At 46.6% G+C, this 13,113-nt stretch overlaps 2 protein-coding genes across 7 annotated transcripts in view; one reads left to right on the top strand and one right to left on the bottom strand.

The window, feature by feature from the left end:
• Positions 1–50: 50 nt before the first annotated feature.
• On the bottom strand, positions 51–7,215 carry LOC106751961 (integrator complex subunit 12). Of its 2 annotated transcripts, XM_014633281.1 has the most exons (6): positions 5,828–7,215; positions 5,542–5,729; positions 5,183–5,405; positions 4,732–5,103; positions 4,446–4,518; positions 51–4,361 (listed from the first exon to the last, which is right to left on the bottom strand). In XM_014633281.1, the coding sequence occupies exons 3-6, from the start codon at positions 5,339–5,341 to the stop codon at positions 4,153–4,155; spliced, it is 813 nt and encodes a 270-aa protein (XP_014488767.1). In that variant the 5' UTR covers positions 5,342–5,405; positions 5,542–5,729; positions 5,828–7,215; the 3' UTR covers positions 51–4,152. The 2 variants fall into 2 exon arrangements, with proteins under 2 accessions (XP_014488767.1, XP_014488768.1); XM_014633282.1 differs by lacking the exon at positions 5,542–5,729.
• The window catches only part of LOC106751959 (DNA N6-methyl adenine demethylase), a 6,710-nt gene continuing 804 nt past the window's right edge, over positions 7,208–13,113 (top strand). Inside the window, exons 1-8 of one of the 5 annotated variants that reach the window (XM_014633279.1) lie at positions 7,208–8,305; positions 8,450–8,688; positions 9,098–9,380; positions 9,480–9,826; positions 10,594–11,056; positions 11,163–11,370; positions 11,917–12,496; positions 12,611–13,113. The exon at positions 12,611–13,113 is cut by the window's right edge and continues 804 nt beyond it. In XM_014633279.1, the coding sequence (XP_014488765.1) occupies positions 8,020–8,305; positions 8,450–8,688; positions 9,098–9,380; positions 9,480–9,826; positions 10,594–11,056; positions 11,163–11,370; positions 11,917–12,496; positions 12,611–13,113 (2,909 nt within the window). In that variant the 5' untranslated portion in view covers positions 7,208–8,019. Of the gene's footprint in view, positions 8,306–8,449; positions 8,689–9,097; positions 9,381–9,479; positions 9,827–10,593; positions 11,057–11,162; positions 11,371–11,916 lie in introns of all 5 variants that reach the window. The other 4 variants (XM_014633280.1, XM_014633278.1, XM_014633277.1 and 1 more) reach the window with 4 other exon arrangements.

Here is a 13,113-nt window from a genome sequence, read left to right as displayed (position 1 = left end):
TATATATATATATATATATATATATATGAATATATATAAACATACACACACATACACCACACACACACACACACATCTCGTCGCTATTATCGGGTGCCAGTTGGCCTCCTGACAAGCGCAGGATGTTTTTGTGAAATTCGGCATCGGAAGGTATCCGCGTGGCGCATGTAAAGCATAAAATATATTTCGGGTGATGTGTGTTCGCGCGCGCAATCCGATAGAAGCCAATGTAGCGTTACACACTATACTTTATGAACGTACAAATGCTCGCGACTCTGCCGCGTTACGTAAGGAGCGAGAGCGAGGCTCCGAAGAAAGAAGGGAAAAAAATGAGAAAAAAACGTTCTTTACATATTTATTCATATTTATTTACCTCTCGTTTCCGTGCTCGCGTTAAGACCGTTCTATATCCAGGCAGCAGAATGTCGCTAAAATCGCGACGTTTTCAAGATATCTTCAAGCCGTTTTTCAGACGTTGTGTTTTAAAGACGTCTTATGTCTCGATGGTTTTAGACATTCCGTTGTCTGGGCGATAGCGTAAACGTAGTTGTAAGTGTTCGTGATGTGTCGTAAGACGCGGTTGTAAATGACTACTACCGGTTGTAAAGTGCGTTACGAAAGATGCTTGAGCTTCGGTCCTTCACGACTACGTAAGATGTAAGAGCCAACCAATCGGATGTCGCTCTTGTGGACATGAGCGTGAAGATGACCGCATTCTGATTGATTGCCACGATCAAGTTACGACGTATCTTTACTCCGTTGTAGATTAATCTGTTACAACATTCGGTGCTGCTGCTACTATTACTACAACCTTACGCCTACATTTACGCTGTGGTGGAACGGCCTTTAGGAACACTCATTTCCCCTTTCGTGTGATCTTTCTCACACATGTATTGGGGGCGCGATAAAAATAAAAATTGCGGAAGAGGAAGCACACCGAGCGATCGATGTCGGTGTGAGGAAATATTAGGTTGATTCGAAAGTGTCTCTCTCTCTCTCTCTCTCTCTCTCTCTCTTGTAAAAGTACCGCATGAATACTTGACGCGAACAGAGCGATTGTTCAAGCGGAAACACGCCGACGAATGCGGTGCGTACTCGAGGAGAAAGAGTTTAGAATCCGTGAAATGCGCGTCCCGCGAAGTGTCCCGTGAAAAATTACGATTCGTAAATGAGAGAGACGCGGCAGAGTTTCCGGTATAAGTTGTACAGTCGAAAGTCGACTCCATCCATCTGAAAAGCTTGTCAATTCCGCATTCAACGTCGTATGTAATTTATAACGTAATGGACTGAGAGAGGTGATTTTTTCGTGGCGGCCGTGGGGCGATATTAGTGTGTCATGCTTCGTAGTATAGATATAAATCTGAAACACATCGTGTCGAGTTAAGGATTAAACTCTTTGTTAAGCTTCGGAGGAAAGAGAAAAGATAACGAGAACACGCGTGGATGGGGGGGAACGATCCGAATTTTCCCCGTGAGAGAGAGGGCATTTCTCTCTTGTAGATTCTTCGTCGGGAAGCGTCGTCGTTTCCGCGAGGGTACGAATTAGAGACGGGCGGAATCGATCACCGAGAAAGAAAGAATTCGTCGACCAATGATCAGCAACGATTGCACACGTTTGATCTGCGCCATTGAGCTCTATAGTGAAGCTGGAGTGAAGCTTCCTTGTATTAAACTATAGAAATCTGCGGCCCGCGTCGGAGAAAAGGATAGATAAATAGATTGGAGGAATATCCTCTCTCTTTCATACATGACAAAGGATACATTCAGCATATCTGCATCCTTTTCTACGAATGGGTCACGTCCAATCCTTGATGGCCCATTCCAATATATTATTCCGGTCAGATAGCACAAATTTCCAAGGAACGTCCTTAAGACGTAGGGACGTTCCTTGGAAATTTGTGCTGTCTGGGGTCCCAGGTAGATTAGAAAATCACGGTAAAATGACGTCAAAATGACGAGAAAGCGATCGAATCATGATCGGAAAGCGAGTTATTGTAGTCATTTTCTCGTCATTTTGACGTCATCGTCATCGATTTTCTGTTCTACTTTGAGATAGAGCTGAATGATCCGCAGCGCAGCCGAATTTGCGAGAGAAGAATCTTGGAGATTACCGAGAAAGATGAAAATATCATGTTGCGTCGACTCATCTCAACCTGTTAGCGTGTGCGTCACGAAGCCCTTAAAACGTATCTCGTGGAAAAAGGCGCGTGTGTTCTTCAATACATTGAGAAAAAGAAAGGAAAAGAATAAAGGAAAAGCGCACGTGCACGATAGCAAATTCTTCGTCACGCGCTCGCTGCGCGTATGTGTGCGTGTGTTATTATTATGTATGTATCGACATGTGTGCGCGTGCAATTGCGAGCTCCCCTCGCGAGTACCCCCCCCTTTATTCATTCACCCCCCCACTCACCCCCTCATTGTACATAATATCTTAGTCCTCCCCCCATCCCGCGTACGAGTAGACATTAAGCGAACACTCGAGGAAACGAAACGACTCTTGCCAAATTTTCAATGGGACAACGTAGGGACAAACGACGACTAATTGCATTTGAAAAAATCGCAGAAAAATATATTGGTATTATAAATGAAACTCATACGTTATTATTCTCTTCGTTATTTCGCCCACCTGCAATTATCGAGGCTGTACAGGCTGACCGTAGGCAAACGCGCTAAACCCTTACAATTAAGATTAACGACGGACTGTGTCCGTGCCCACCATCATCTCGATGGTCGTTTTAACTGTAAGCGTGTGATAAGGAAAGAGAACACAACACACAAAGAGAGAGGTAGAAGGGCCACCGAGCCAACCCGAGGTTTCCCCACTTGAGTCACTATGATTTGTCGTGATTCATCCAAGTGTCTGTTAAAGACGAAGAGAGAGAGCGCGCGCGCGCGCGATCGGCTTCTTCTCGGCCCTCGCGACGCGGATTCGAAAGTTTCTAACTGTATAGTCGTGTCTCATATTGGAGGGTATTCACATTGCAATTGGAGAGAGACGGACACGATGAATAAATGATGATCGTCGCCCGTGTGTAAAAAATTATCTCACAGCTCTAGCTGGGCGCTAAGATCTATATAAGTACCGTCGCTATAAATATACGGATGGACACGTGGACTCTTCGGGGGAAAGAAAAATAAAGGAAATATTACATACGACGAATCTTCGGATATTAAGCGTCACGTATCGTCATGTTAATTTCGGGATTGCTCGCGACTCCGCCACGCTCCCGCCGCGCTCGCGGGGCAACGAGAGAGTTTACATGTATATCTTGTATACAGTAGTACGTACTTGGCGCGCGTTATAGTTTTCCACTGTGCATCTCGACTACGCGAAAGAAGAGCCCCGGTCGATGTTGTATCGTTACGCCAGTAAAAAGAAAAAGAAAGAAAAAGAAGAAGCGAAGAAAGGGGAATCGGCGTACTTGGTACGAATTGATTTCGGTAACGAAATTGTGTATATGCGATATACAGTACAATTAACACGCAATCTCTCGAGATATGTGAAGTTTGTATAATTTTATCGCTTTCCTTTTATAAATATATCTCAATAAAAAGGTATTAAAAAATGATCTATTGTATATTTACATTAAAACTATATGTCAACGCAGACTTGTATTACGAACGATATTATGTGTGTAATAATTATTAGCGATAGTAATATTATGTCATTATTTTCTACATACTTAATATTTTTGTAATAATAATGCGAAAGCTTAAAGATAACAAATTTACATGGCACGTTTGTACAATTATTAATAAATTGTATAATATGGAATTGTATTTATAGGCAGTAAGAGAAATTCAGACACTACACAAAGGCCCAATTGTACTAATGTCGATTGAATGTAATTCGAGATTAAACTTCAATATAAATACATACTATATAGTGGTATCGTCTATTTAGGACTTTTATCTCTGTCATAGAGAGTGACGCGCGATTCTTACTAATTCTCATCATAAGAAAATATATTCATAAAAAGAAATCATAAACATTGTCGCCTTTTATCCTACATTAATAAAATCGATTTACAAAATCACCTCGTTATCAATAAAGAGACAGGGATTTGTTTCGGGTTATCATTCTAAATCGAATAATTGCATATTGAATAGATTTGTTCAATGTTTTCTTTTTTTCCTCCCAAGTCAAGAGATTTATTCTACCCCCGACTTCATCTTATATAATAACGATTTGTCTTGAGAAGACTTGGCTGAAGATGACGCAGGCGAATTGGACGAAGAGCCTTTCGAATTTGTGGCAGTATTTGAGTTTCGTTTATCTTGTTTAGCTTTCTTCATCATGTCTTTCAGTCTTTTGTCCGCACTTATGATATGGATATTTGGTGTCACCTTAGCTCCGCTACCTGCGCAAATCGATGGTTTAATGGTGAAATTCAATTCCTCCCGATAAGAAACGTCATCAATGCATACGCATTTGAGATACTTACTTGAGCCAGGTTTCTTCTGCTCTTTCGATTTGGTCTCTAGTACAGTCTTCGGTGAACTTCTCTCCTTAGAGATCTATGGTGTAACAAACAAAATAATTGCGAAATAAAAGCAAAATAATTGCGTCGCTGATCACTAAATAGTTAACGATCAATAGTAAAGTAATAAAAAGTTTTTTTTTCATAGTCAGATGGAACATAATTTCACCACAAGTATATGTAACTGTAAAGATATATAATCGTATGTACAATTGTCATACAAATTGTAAATGTGGGTGAATACACACACCTGAGACTTGGTACAGTTTGAGCAGTACCAGACATTTTTCGGCATGAGTGCATCTATCTGCGCATCTAAAATATGTGGCGTGTGGCATTCCTGATGATACAAAGAATGACACTCTAGACATTCCACAAGTCTATTCCTCGCCCCGACATCCATTCCCTTGCAAATGACACATGTCAGGTCGTCCTCTAGAATTTCCAACGCTAGCGTGTCGTCTGTCTGCAGTATGTCTGGTGGTGTGTCGCGCGCTGGTAGATTAACAGGTGAACTATTTTTGCTCGACTTACTCGAGTGCTTGGATGAGCTTGAGCTTTTGCTCTTCTTGCTACTGCTGCTACTGCTGTGATCACTCAACACCAGTTCCTCCGTCATATACTGAAAAATAAGCAGAACTCTTTTTAAAGACCAATTTACCGGACATAATTCGCCAGTTGTATAAATGATCGTTGATTACCTTCTTATGGAGTACATTGAGGAGCATCTTAGACGGTCCGTATTTTAATTTAATCATCTCGTCCAACATCGCCCGCAGCTGTTCCGCCGAGTCTTTGTTAGTAGAGTGCAAGAGGCGCAATCCTTGTGTAAACTGAGGATCCAATTCCAACTGTGTCATCGTACAGAAACCGTTTCCCCCTCAGTAATATATATATATATATATATATTACAATCTGTACCCGCTGCACAGCATAAAAATTTCAAATGATCAATCATGGTGCGGGAATATACGGCTTTGCGGCAGTTAGGTTATGTCGTCGCGCGACATAACCTAACGTGCAAATTAACGCGTTCAATTGACACTTTTCGTTCGTATACCTCGTCTTACATCAATTTTACGCGTACACACGCCAGCTTAAGTTACAAAAATGCCTCTTTACGTAGCAAAACAGTACTGTCGAGTGAGATAAAAATCTATATCCTATAGTTTTTGGTCTTAGATATTCATCTGTACCAATTTTTGCATCGGACAGAGCGAAACTATGCGAGAAATGTTGCCGTTTAACCTGCGAAATACGCGATATTTCGGTTAATAAAAAGCGTATCGCACGCGTTATCTATAATTACGCCGGATGCAACATCGACATTTTATTGTTGTCCATACCAGTCGCCAGCGTGCGTTACCGCTTCGTCGTGTGAAATGATCGGCAACGCAATGTCTAGCTCTTCAGGTTATCGCGTTTACTTCTCGAAAATGCGATTTTCTCGCCTCTCCAAGCTCACGTCATCATCCGTTAATTTCAGCACGTTCGTCGGTGACAGACGGGCCGAATTTGAAAATACTTATACCGCTGCAATTTTACGACTAAATCGTTTGATCGATAAGATCTATTCGCGGAGGGGAGACTCCTGTCAATTTCAAATTGATCTTCGCATCGCTCGTGCACATTTTTCTTCTTCATCGACGAAAGCGATGATTCACAGGTCGAATGGAGGAGAGCTGGAGCTTAATTGGCAAAGGTGAGATTGAGAAGATAATCTGAGAGCCACATATATATATGATTGAAAGAGGGAGGGAGTGCAGCGCGAGAGAAAGAAATCGTGAAACTCAATGTCGATCATCGAGCGGTACACGATCCTACGTTGAATTTCCGCGCTTTTCCGCGTGGAACCAGCGGAACTACTGGGTAATTTCAAAAGTGCCGCCGGACGAAGGAAGGCCCCTACCACGCGCTCGAGGAGCCGCACCACGACACCTACGAGAAGTCGCCGTCGGCGCTCCTCGGGAACTCGGGGAATGCAGGCGGATCGCGACCCGCTCGTGCGTCTCCCGCGCCTGCATATGCGCGCGTTCCAAATTTAATTTCGCAATCGGCTTCGAGTTTGCCGAACCGTTGAGGGCGAAAGGCGAGAGAAAAGCGGGCCGTCTCGCGGACTTTTTAAATCCCGCGGCGTGGACGTAGCGCGACGATGGCGGCGGCACCGGGACGAAAGGCCGACCGCTGTCGGACGTGACGAGAGGTGAAAATATAACCAAAGAAAGACGAAAATAGTAACCCCGCGGGGCGAGCTGTACATACAGCGCGCCAGCGAGAGCGTGGATCTCTCTCTCTCTCTCTCTCTCGTGGGGCCGATCGCACGCACGGAGCGCCCCCCTTTCTCGGCGGTCACCTACGTGGCGGTGTCCCACTTCCACCGCGCCGCGGCGCATCGTCGCGTCCTTGTTCGCCTGCTCGCCGCCGCTCCGCGTTAGCACTGCACGCGCGTGCTTCGAGAACTTCCCCCGAATGTCGAACTTTTCGACGGCTGCAGTTGGCAGCCGTGCGTAAAAGAAATAAATAATCAAAGCGACCATGAAGTGACAAATAAAGTCGGGCCAGAGAGAACAATGCTTGCGCGTACGACGACGGCGAGGAGGCTACTCGGGTTGTGCTGCCGCAGTGTGCGTTCGCACCACCGTTGATATTGTGTGTCCGCGCGTTCCTCTCTCTCCCTCTCGCGCGCGCGCGCGCGCGATCTGTGTGTGTCTCTCTATCTCCCTCTCTCTCTCGCTCGCTCGCTCTGTCGCTCTCTCGTTCGCTCACTCCCTCGCTGTCTCTCGCTCTCTTTCTCTCACGCGCGGTGAGCAGCTCTACGTCGCTAACGTGAACGCGCACCGCGTATACCGTACCGCCGCCGCCGCCGCTGCTGCTGCTCTGCCACCGCCGCAGCCGTAGCCGCAGCAGCCGCGCGCGCGAGAGACACACGAAGCAGCAGCCGGAGAGGCGCGCGCTGTACTCTCGTCCGCTCGCTCTCTACGTCTCTCTCTCTCCGTCTCTCTCTTTCGCGTTTGTGTGCGCGAGGGTGACATTTGGGATATTTTTCCACGGTGCGGCCGTGAGAGCGAGACGTTCGTGCTACCGTGTGTTGTGACCGCCGGCTTGTTGTGCGCGCTGATCGTATCGCCCAGCGTCGACCAGCAGCAGCAGCACGGCACCCCAGGTGGAGCTTCGGCATCCCCAGCCACGGTGTGGATAAATGCGCGAGACGGACCGCTGGTGCCGTGCTGAGTCGCCGTGCTATCCAGGAAGTGGGCGCACCGCCATGCCTTCCGCGAGAATGCTCGCGGTGGCCGTCTGGTGAACGCGCGTGACTCTCGGACGACCGGTCGACGTGCACCTGGTCGTTAACCTCTTTCCGTCTCTCTTTCTCTCTTTCTCTCTGTCTGTGTTTCCCTCGCCGTTTCTTCATCTGGCCGTCGCTCGCAGCCAGCGCGTCGTGGACACGGTGTGCTAGTGGCCATGAGTCTGGTCTTCTCGCCGTCCAGCACCAGTGAGGTCTGATATTGTTGACTGTCCTGATCGACGCCAGCCAGCCATGAAAACCGAGAAGAAGCCCAACGAGCCTAGCTGTGTGCCCACTACGGTTGTCAAGGATGAGCCTGACGCCGACCCGGTTAAGATCAAGGAGGAAGGTCCTGGTGGTAACAACGACGACACGACCGGCGAGGACACAGCTGAGTGTCCCAGGGACCCATGCTTGGATCTGCCCAATGGCGAAGGTACGATGCCTGGGGAGAATCAAAATACCAATGGGAATCAGCCGATCTTGAATTCGGTCAAGCAAGAGGGAGATCCTAATAATCCTACTGACGATCTACCTGGTAAGATCGATTTGTTTCCATGTTCCTGCACCCACCGAGTCATTATTTGAATGTTTTGCTTGTATGCGCGCGCGCTGATACAATGCTTAAATATCCAGTGGTCAATCTTGCGTTAGAATAATCATGCTGCCCTTTTTGCTGTAGATTGTAGTGGAAATGTTATTACAGCGGACGGCATTCAACCACTTGTTAGTAATGTGCTGGGAAAACAGATGGGGACTAACGCGGGCAGCGGGGAGGCTCAATATATGCAGCAGCAGAGCCAAATTTATGTATTTTCTACACTACTAGCGAATAAAGGCGCGGATGCTGTGATGAGGGGCGATTATCCGTCAATCATCGACTTTCATCGTGCTCAACCAAACACTAAAAAGTATTTGGAGGTATTACAAGAACAATGTTAACTTATTCCAAAAATATTGTAAGTTTCCTATCATATGAGCGGTTTATTGCGAAACTTGCATTTCTAGCTGTATGTATGTGAATGTGTGTGTGTTGCGAGAAAGAATTTTGTTACAGTAGTACGCGTGTGTACATATATATATATATATATGTATATATATATGTACATACATATATGTATGTATGTGTATATATATATATACATACATACATACATTAATTTGTATCATCCTCTTACACCTGTTTTTAATTTATCTTTGTTTGACTTACACCACATTCAACGTAAACGGCTCACTTGAAACGTTATTTTTAGTAAACTTACGATTTCATGCGGCATATATTTAGTTGTCGTTTAATTACCATTAATATTCACCGTTTTTATTCTTTTAGAAACATCCCAATAAAGTAAATCAATTTCGCCAAAATCCTGCTCAATGGTTAAATAATCTTGCTATGATGAAACAGAAAGGCCATCAGGGAAATACGAATAATACTTTTCCGACTGAACAACCCCCGGATTTACCAGCACTAGACCCAAATGCTACGCAATATTGGAACGAGCAACCTAACTTGCGAAACATAAACGGTGGAAACTCTCTTAATTCTGAACCATCATTGGATGATGGTAACATAGACGTGCCTTGCCTTGTGCCGAATTCACCTGGTAATTCGGGTAAAACATCGTCAATCCAAATTGCCCGTCGATTGAATCCATATTTTAGTTTTACACTACCGGAGGACTAATTGGAAAAAAATATCCTTTCTGACACAGCCAATCCTCAACCCGCTAATAACGCTATCATGGGCCACAGTCCTAACATAACAAGCCCAGGCCCGGGAGGTCTGCAGCCATCACTTCAAGGTGTTAAAGTTCCGGACGAAAATCTGACACCGAAACAAAGACAGCACAGAGAAGTCCAGCTGGCGACCCTGCGGAAAATGCAGATGATGCTGTTTCCTGGGCACAAAGAGGATCCCGGCAGCACTCTGGATGCAGCGCAAGGAACAACCGTGTCATGTCCTCCCTCAAATGTTCCTCCCGTCAGTGTACCAAATCAATGTCCTCCGTCTATGGATTGGCACAAATTGCAGCATCAGTTTCTCGATGGCAAAAATAAGGTACATGTTTCTTTTCCTATGAAATTTTACTCGACACCTCCGGATCGTGAGAGAATTTCTAGCAATTATACAGGCTGAGAGGTAATAGTTGTCACCACTTTGAATATCTTTGAAAAATAAGAACACCTCATTAACGTGGCTAGATAACAAAATTTGAAGAAAACTTACAATTCTTATAGTTATGCAAGAAGGATCCAACTCACATGGAGTACGTTTTGAGAAAAATGAAGATGAAAGTCTGTTATATAATTAAAAAAAAATATAACACTGAAGTTGATATATGATTACAAAAAAAATATAGCATTGAGGTTCTTTACAATTGTTCAAGAAGTTAAGCATGATCCACTTTCTTCTTTTTAAGTGTATTTATTGGCAAGCTTGATCCTTTCAAAACAAAAAAATGGGTGAAAAAGATGCAACAAATAAAAATGGCACACCTAGTGGGAAGTAAAAACTGTTTTTTAATTAATTTTAAAAGTGCCCATAGGGCTTGGATCTTTTAGTTTTACATAGGAAGATGTGTATACTACTCATTGGTAGCAAAATCTCAAAAATCATAATTTTGTGGATTGGATCCATGCTTGCATAACTATAGCCAATTACAGATGACCATTAGTGTCAATGTAATTTCTGCTAGATAAATTTCTCTCTCTTACTCTCTCATATTTCAAAGATAAGATTCAAGGTGGGTAATGATTATTGCATCGTCACCCTGCATTATATTTTTCCCCGGCAATATTTTTAGCGATATCTTGAAACGTTTGCAGTCAAATGTGGGTAATCCGGGTGCGGTGCCGTTGCGCGGCGCCAACATGGTCGGAGTGCCGCGAAGTCAGGGTCCGCCGCCTCCGTATCATCAAACGACCCGGTCCGCGAGCGTACCGATCGCGATCCAGAGTCCAAACCCATCCTCGCCGAACAATCCGACGAGTAATCTGTCGCTGCCGTCACCACGCGCGAGTTCGGCCCTGAATTCACCGGCTGACTGCAACCGACAGTTCCAGCTTGGTAATCAGAGGACCAGCCACTTGCCGGGACAAAGTCCGACCGGTCAGGATTCGCCGAATCCGACGGTCGCCACGGCCGCCACCGCAGTGTCGACGGCTCGACTGAACCACAGCAATCCGGGAACGCCGGTCTCTCATTCCCACATCGCAGCTCTCAGTCCTAGCGGCACCACTGCTCAAAAGGATGCTTCCCTTGATTTTCCTAACAATCAGCCGCCAAATGGTAATTAAACGTTTTTCGTTAAATTCCTATTGATTTGTCGCGACACCCCGCCGATTGCGATTCTTTCGGCTTTGCTGAATTCAATGTTGTTCTCTGTTCGATCTAGTGGACGGTATGTTTTGCCGAACACTACAGTCCTTAGCTCAACAAAAGCAGCAACATACCGGTGCCGTGAACGCATCGGCCGTGAAGGAGGCGAACCTCATGCCGGTACCGAGCCCTCATCAGCTTCAGTATCTCAGCACGTTTGAGGGGCAAGAACTGACGATCCAGAAACAGCCCAACACGAGTCTGAAGGATGGAAATTCAACTACGTAAATATCTGCTAATTTGTCCTCTGACCTTGTGTACTTGGAACTTTTCACAAGTATATATAGGGTACTTGATTGACTCGTGGCGCGATGCTATGATCTATGCCTTACTATTTTGCCATCTTGAAGTTTCAACCGTCAGTTTTTATCGACTCTTTTTAATGTCAAGATATACTAATCGAGAATATACGAATATGCTTCTTGCTTTGGGAGCGTGTGATGGTTTTTACATGACATTAACGTGTTGGTTGCACAACACGTATCAGATATGGTTTGTATCCATTCAACGACGTCTTAGCTAAGTGTACGTATACGACTAACTTTCCAAGTCGATTTTCTCGGAAACCTCAACGCTTCATAGAGAAAACTGTCGTTCCACATTTTCGACTTATTTTTTCCAAAAAGAATCATCCCCTCCCCTTGGTTGTACCGCGATTACCCCTGTATAACTAGTAGGCCATTTAATTAAATTATAACAAGTACATAATCATGTAATTTGCATGTACGTGCATCTAACGACGCTTCTTCGTTCTCTTTGGCCCGCAACAGGAATACCGGCAGTACGTCGGAGATGTCCAGCAGAATGTTGTCGGGAAGTTTGGACAGCAACAGTCAGTTCCCAACTAGATCGGAAGGCGCGAGTCCCGTACAGATGGACAGCATGAACCGTGGCTTCGCCGGTTCCCTGCACAGTCCTCACACACCGCACACGCCGCACACGCCGGGCAGTGCCGCGCCCCACACCCCGGCGGATCCCGCGAAACCGGGCAACAAATCTAGCGCGAGCGCGCAGAGTAGTCCGGCGCCGCACAATACCAGCATACCCGACATGGGTCCCCCGCGAACGGTGCCGGCGTCGCCTACCACGAAACCCGACACATCATCACCATCCGCGAAGGACGTCCAACAACAACAGCAACAACAGCAGCAGGCGCAGTCACAACAGCAGCAGCAGCAGCAACAACAGCAGCAGCAGCAGCAACAACAGCAGCAGCAGCAGCAACAACAACAACAGCAGCAGCAGCAGCAGCCGTCGGTGGTAAACCCGAACAATTCCGGCAGCACGACAGTAGTGCCATCGCTGAGCGGTCCTGGCGCTTCGTTTCCGTGCGGCAGGCCGTCCATAAACGTGAGTCAACCTTCCGACAACGTGCCTCTCAATCCCAACAACATCGGCGGCCGACTCGGCAGCTTGACCGCCATGAGTACAAATCACTTCGACCCCATAACGTCCTTGGCGCAGATGAGTCAGCAGCTGACGAACACCGCGGCGAGCAACTCTCTGGGCAACGAGCCTATGCACTCCGGTAACGCCGGTATAATGCCGTTCGGCAACCCCCACGGCATGCACATGATGCAGATGGGCGGGGAGATGAACGGCAGTTGCCACATGGGCCCCAGCAATGAGCCCGGCGAGGTAGGCGGTATGTGCATGGGTCTGGCGGGCGCGCCGACGAGCTACAGCCCTACCACGTCGCACACCGGCAGCCCCGGCGTGCCTAGCAAGATGGGCCACCCGATGATGAGCCACGGGATGATGGGCGGCCACTCGGCGACCGCCGCCGGTGCGTATCCCGGCGAGACCCACGCTCCGCCACCGAGACTGATGACCAGCCACGTCGCCGGACCCAGCCCCTACAACGGCGCGAACGTCCAGGTGAAGCCCAGCGCGCCCAATACTATACAGTACTTGCCGGCGAGGCCGAACGTCGGCCACGCGCCGCGGGGCCCCCCCAGCCTGGACTT

The sequence above is a fragment of the Dinoponera quadriceps genome, unplaced genomic scaffold (genome assembly GCF_001313825.1).
Source record: "Dinoponera quadriceps isolate SergipeBrazil2010 unplaced genomic scaffold, ASM131382v1 scaffold426, whole genome shotgun sequence".
NCBI lineage: Eukaryota > Metazoa > Arthropoda > Insecta > Hymenoptera > Formicidae > Dinoponera > Dinoponera quadriceps.
The sequence above is the reverse complement of the archived record's forward strand: the minus strand, read 5'-3'. Positions and strand labels throughout refer to the sequence as shown.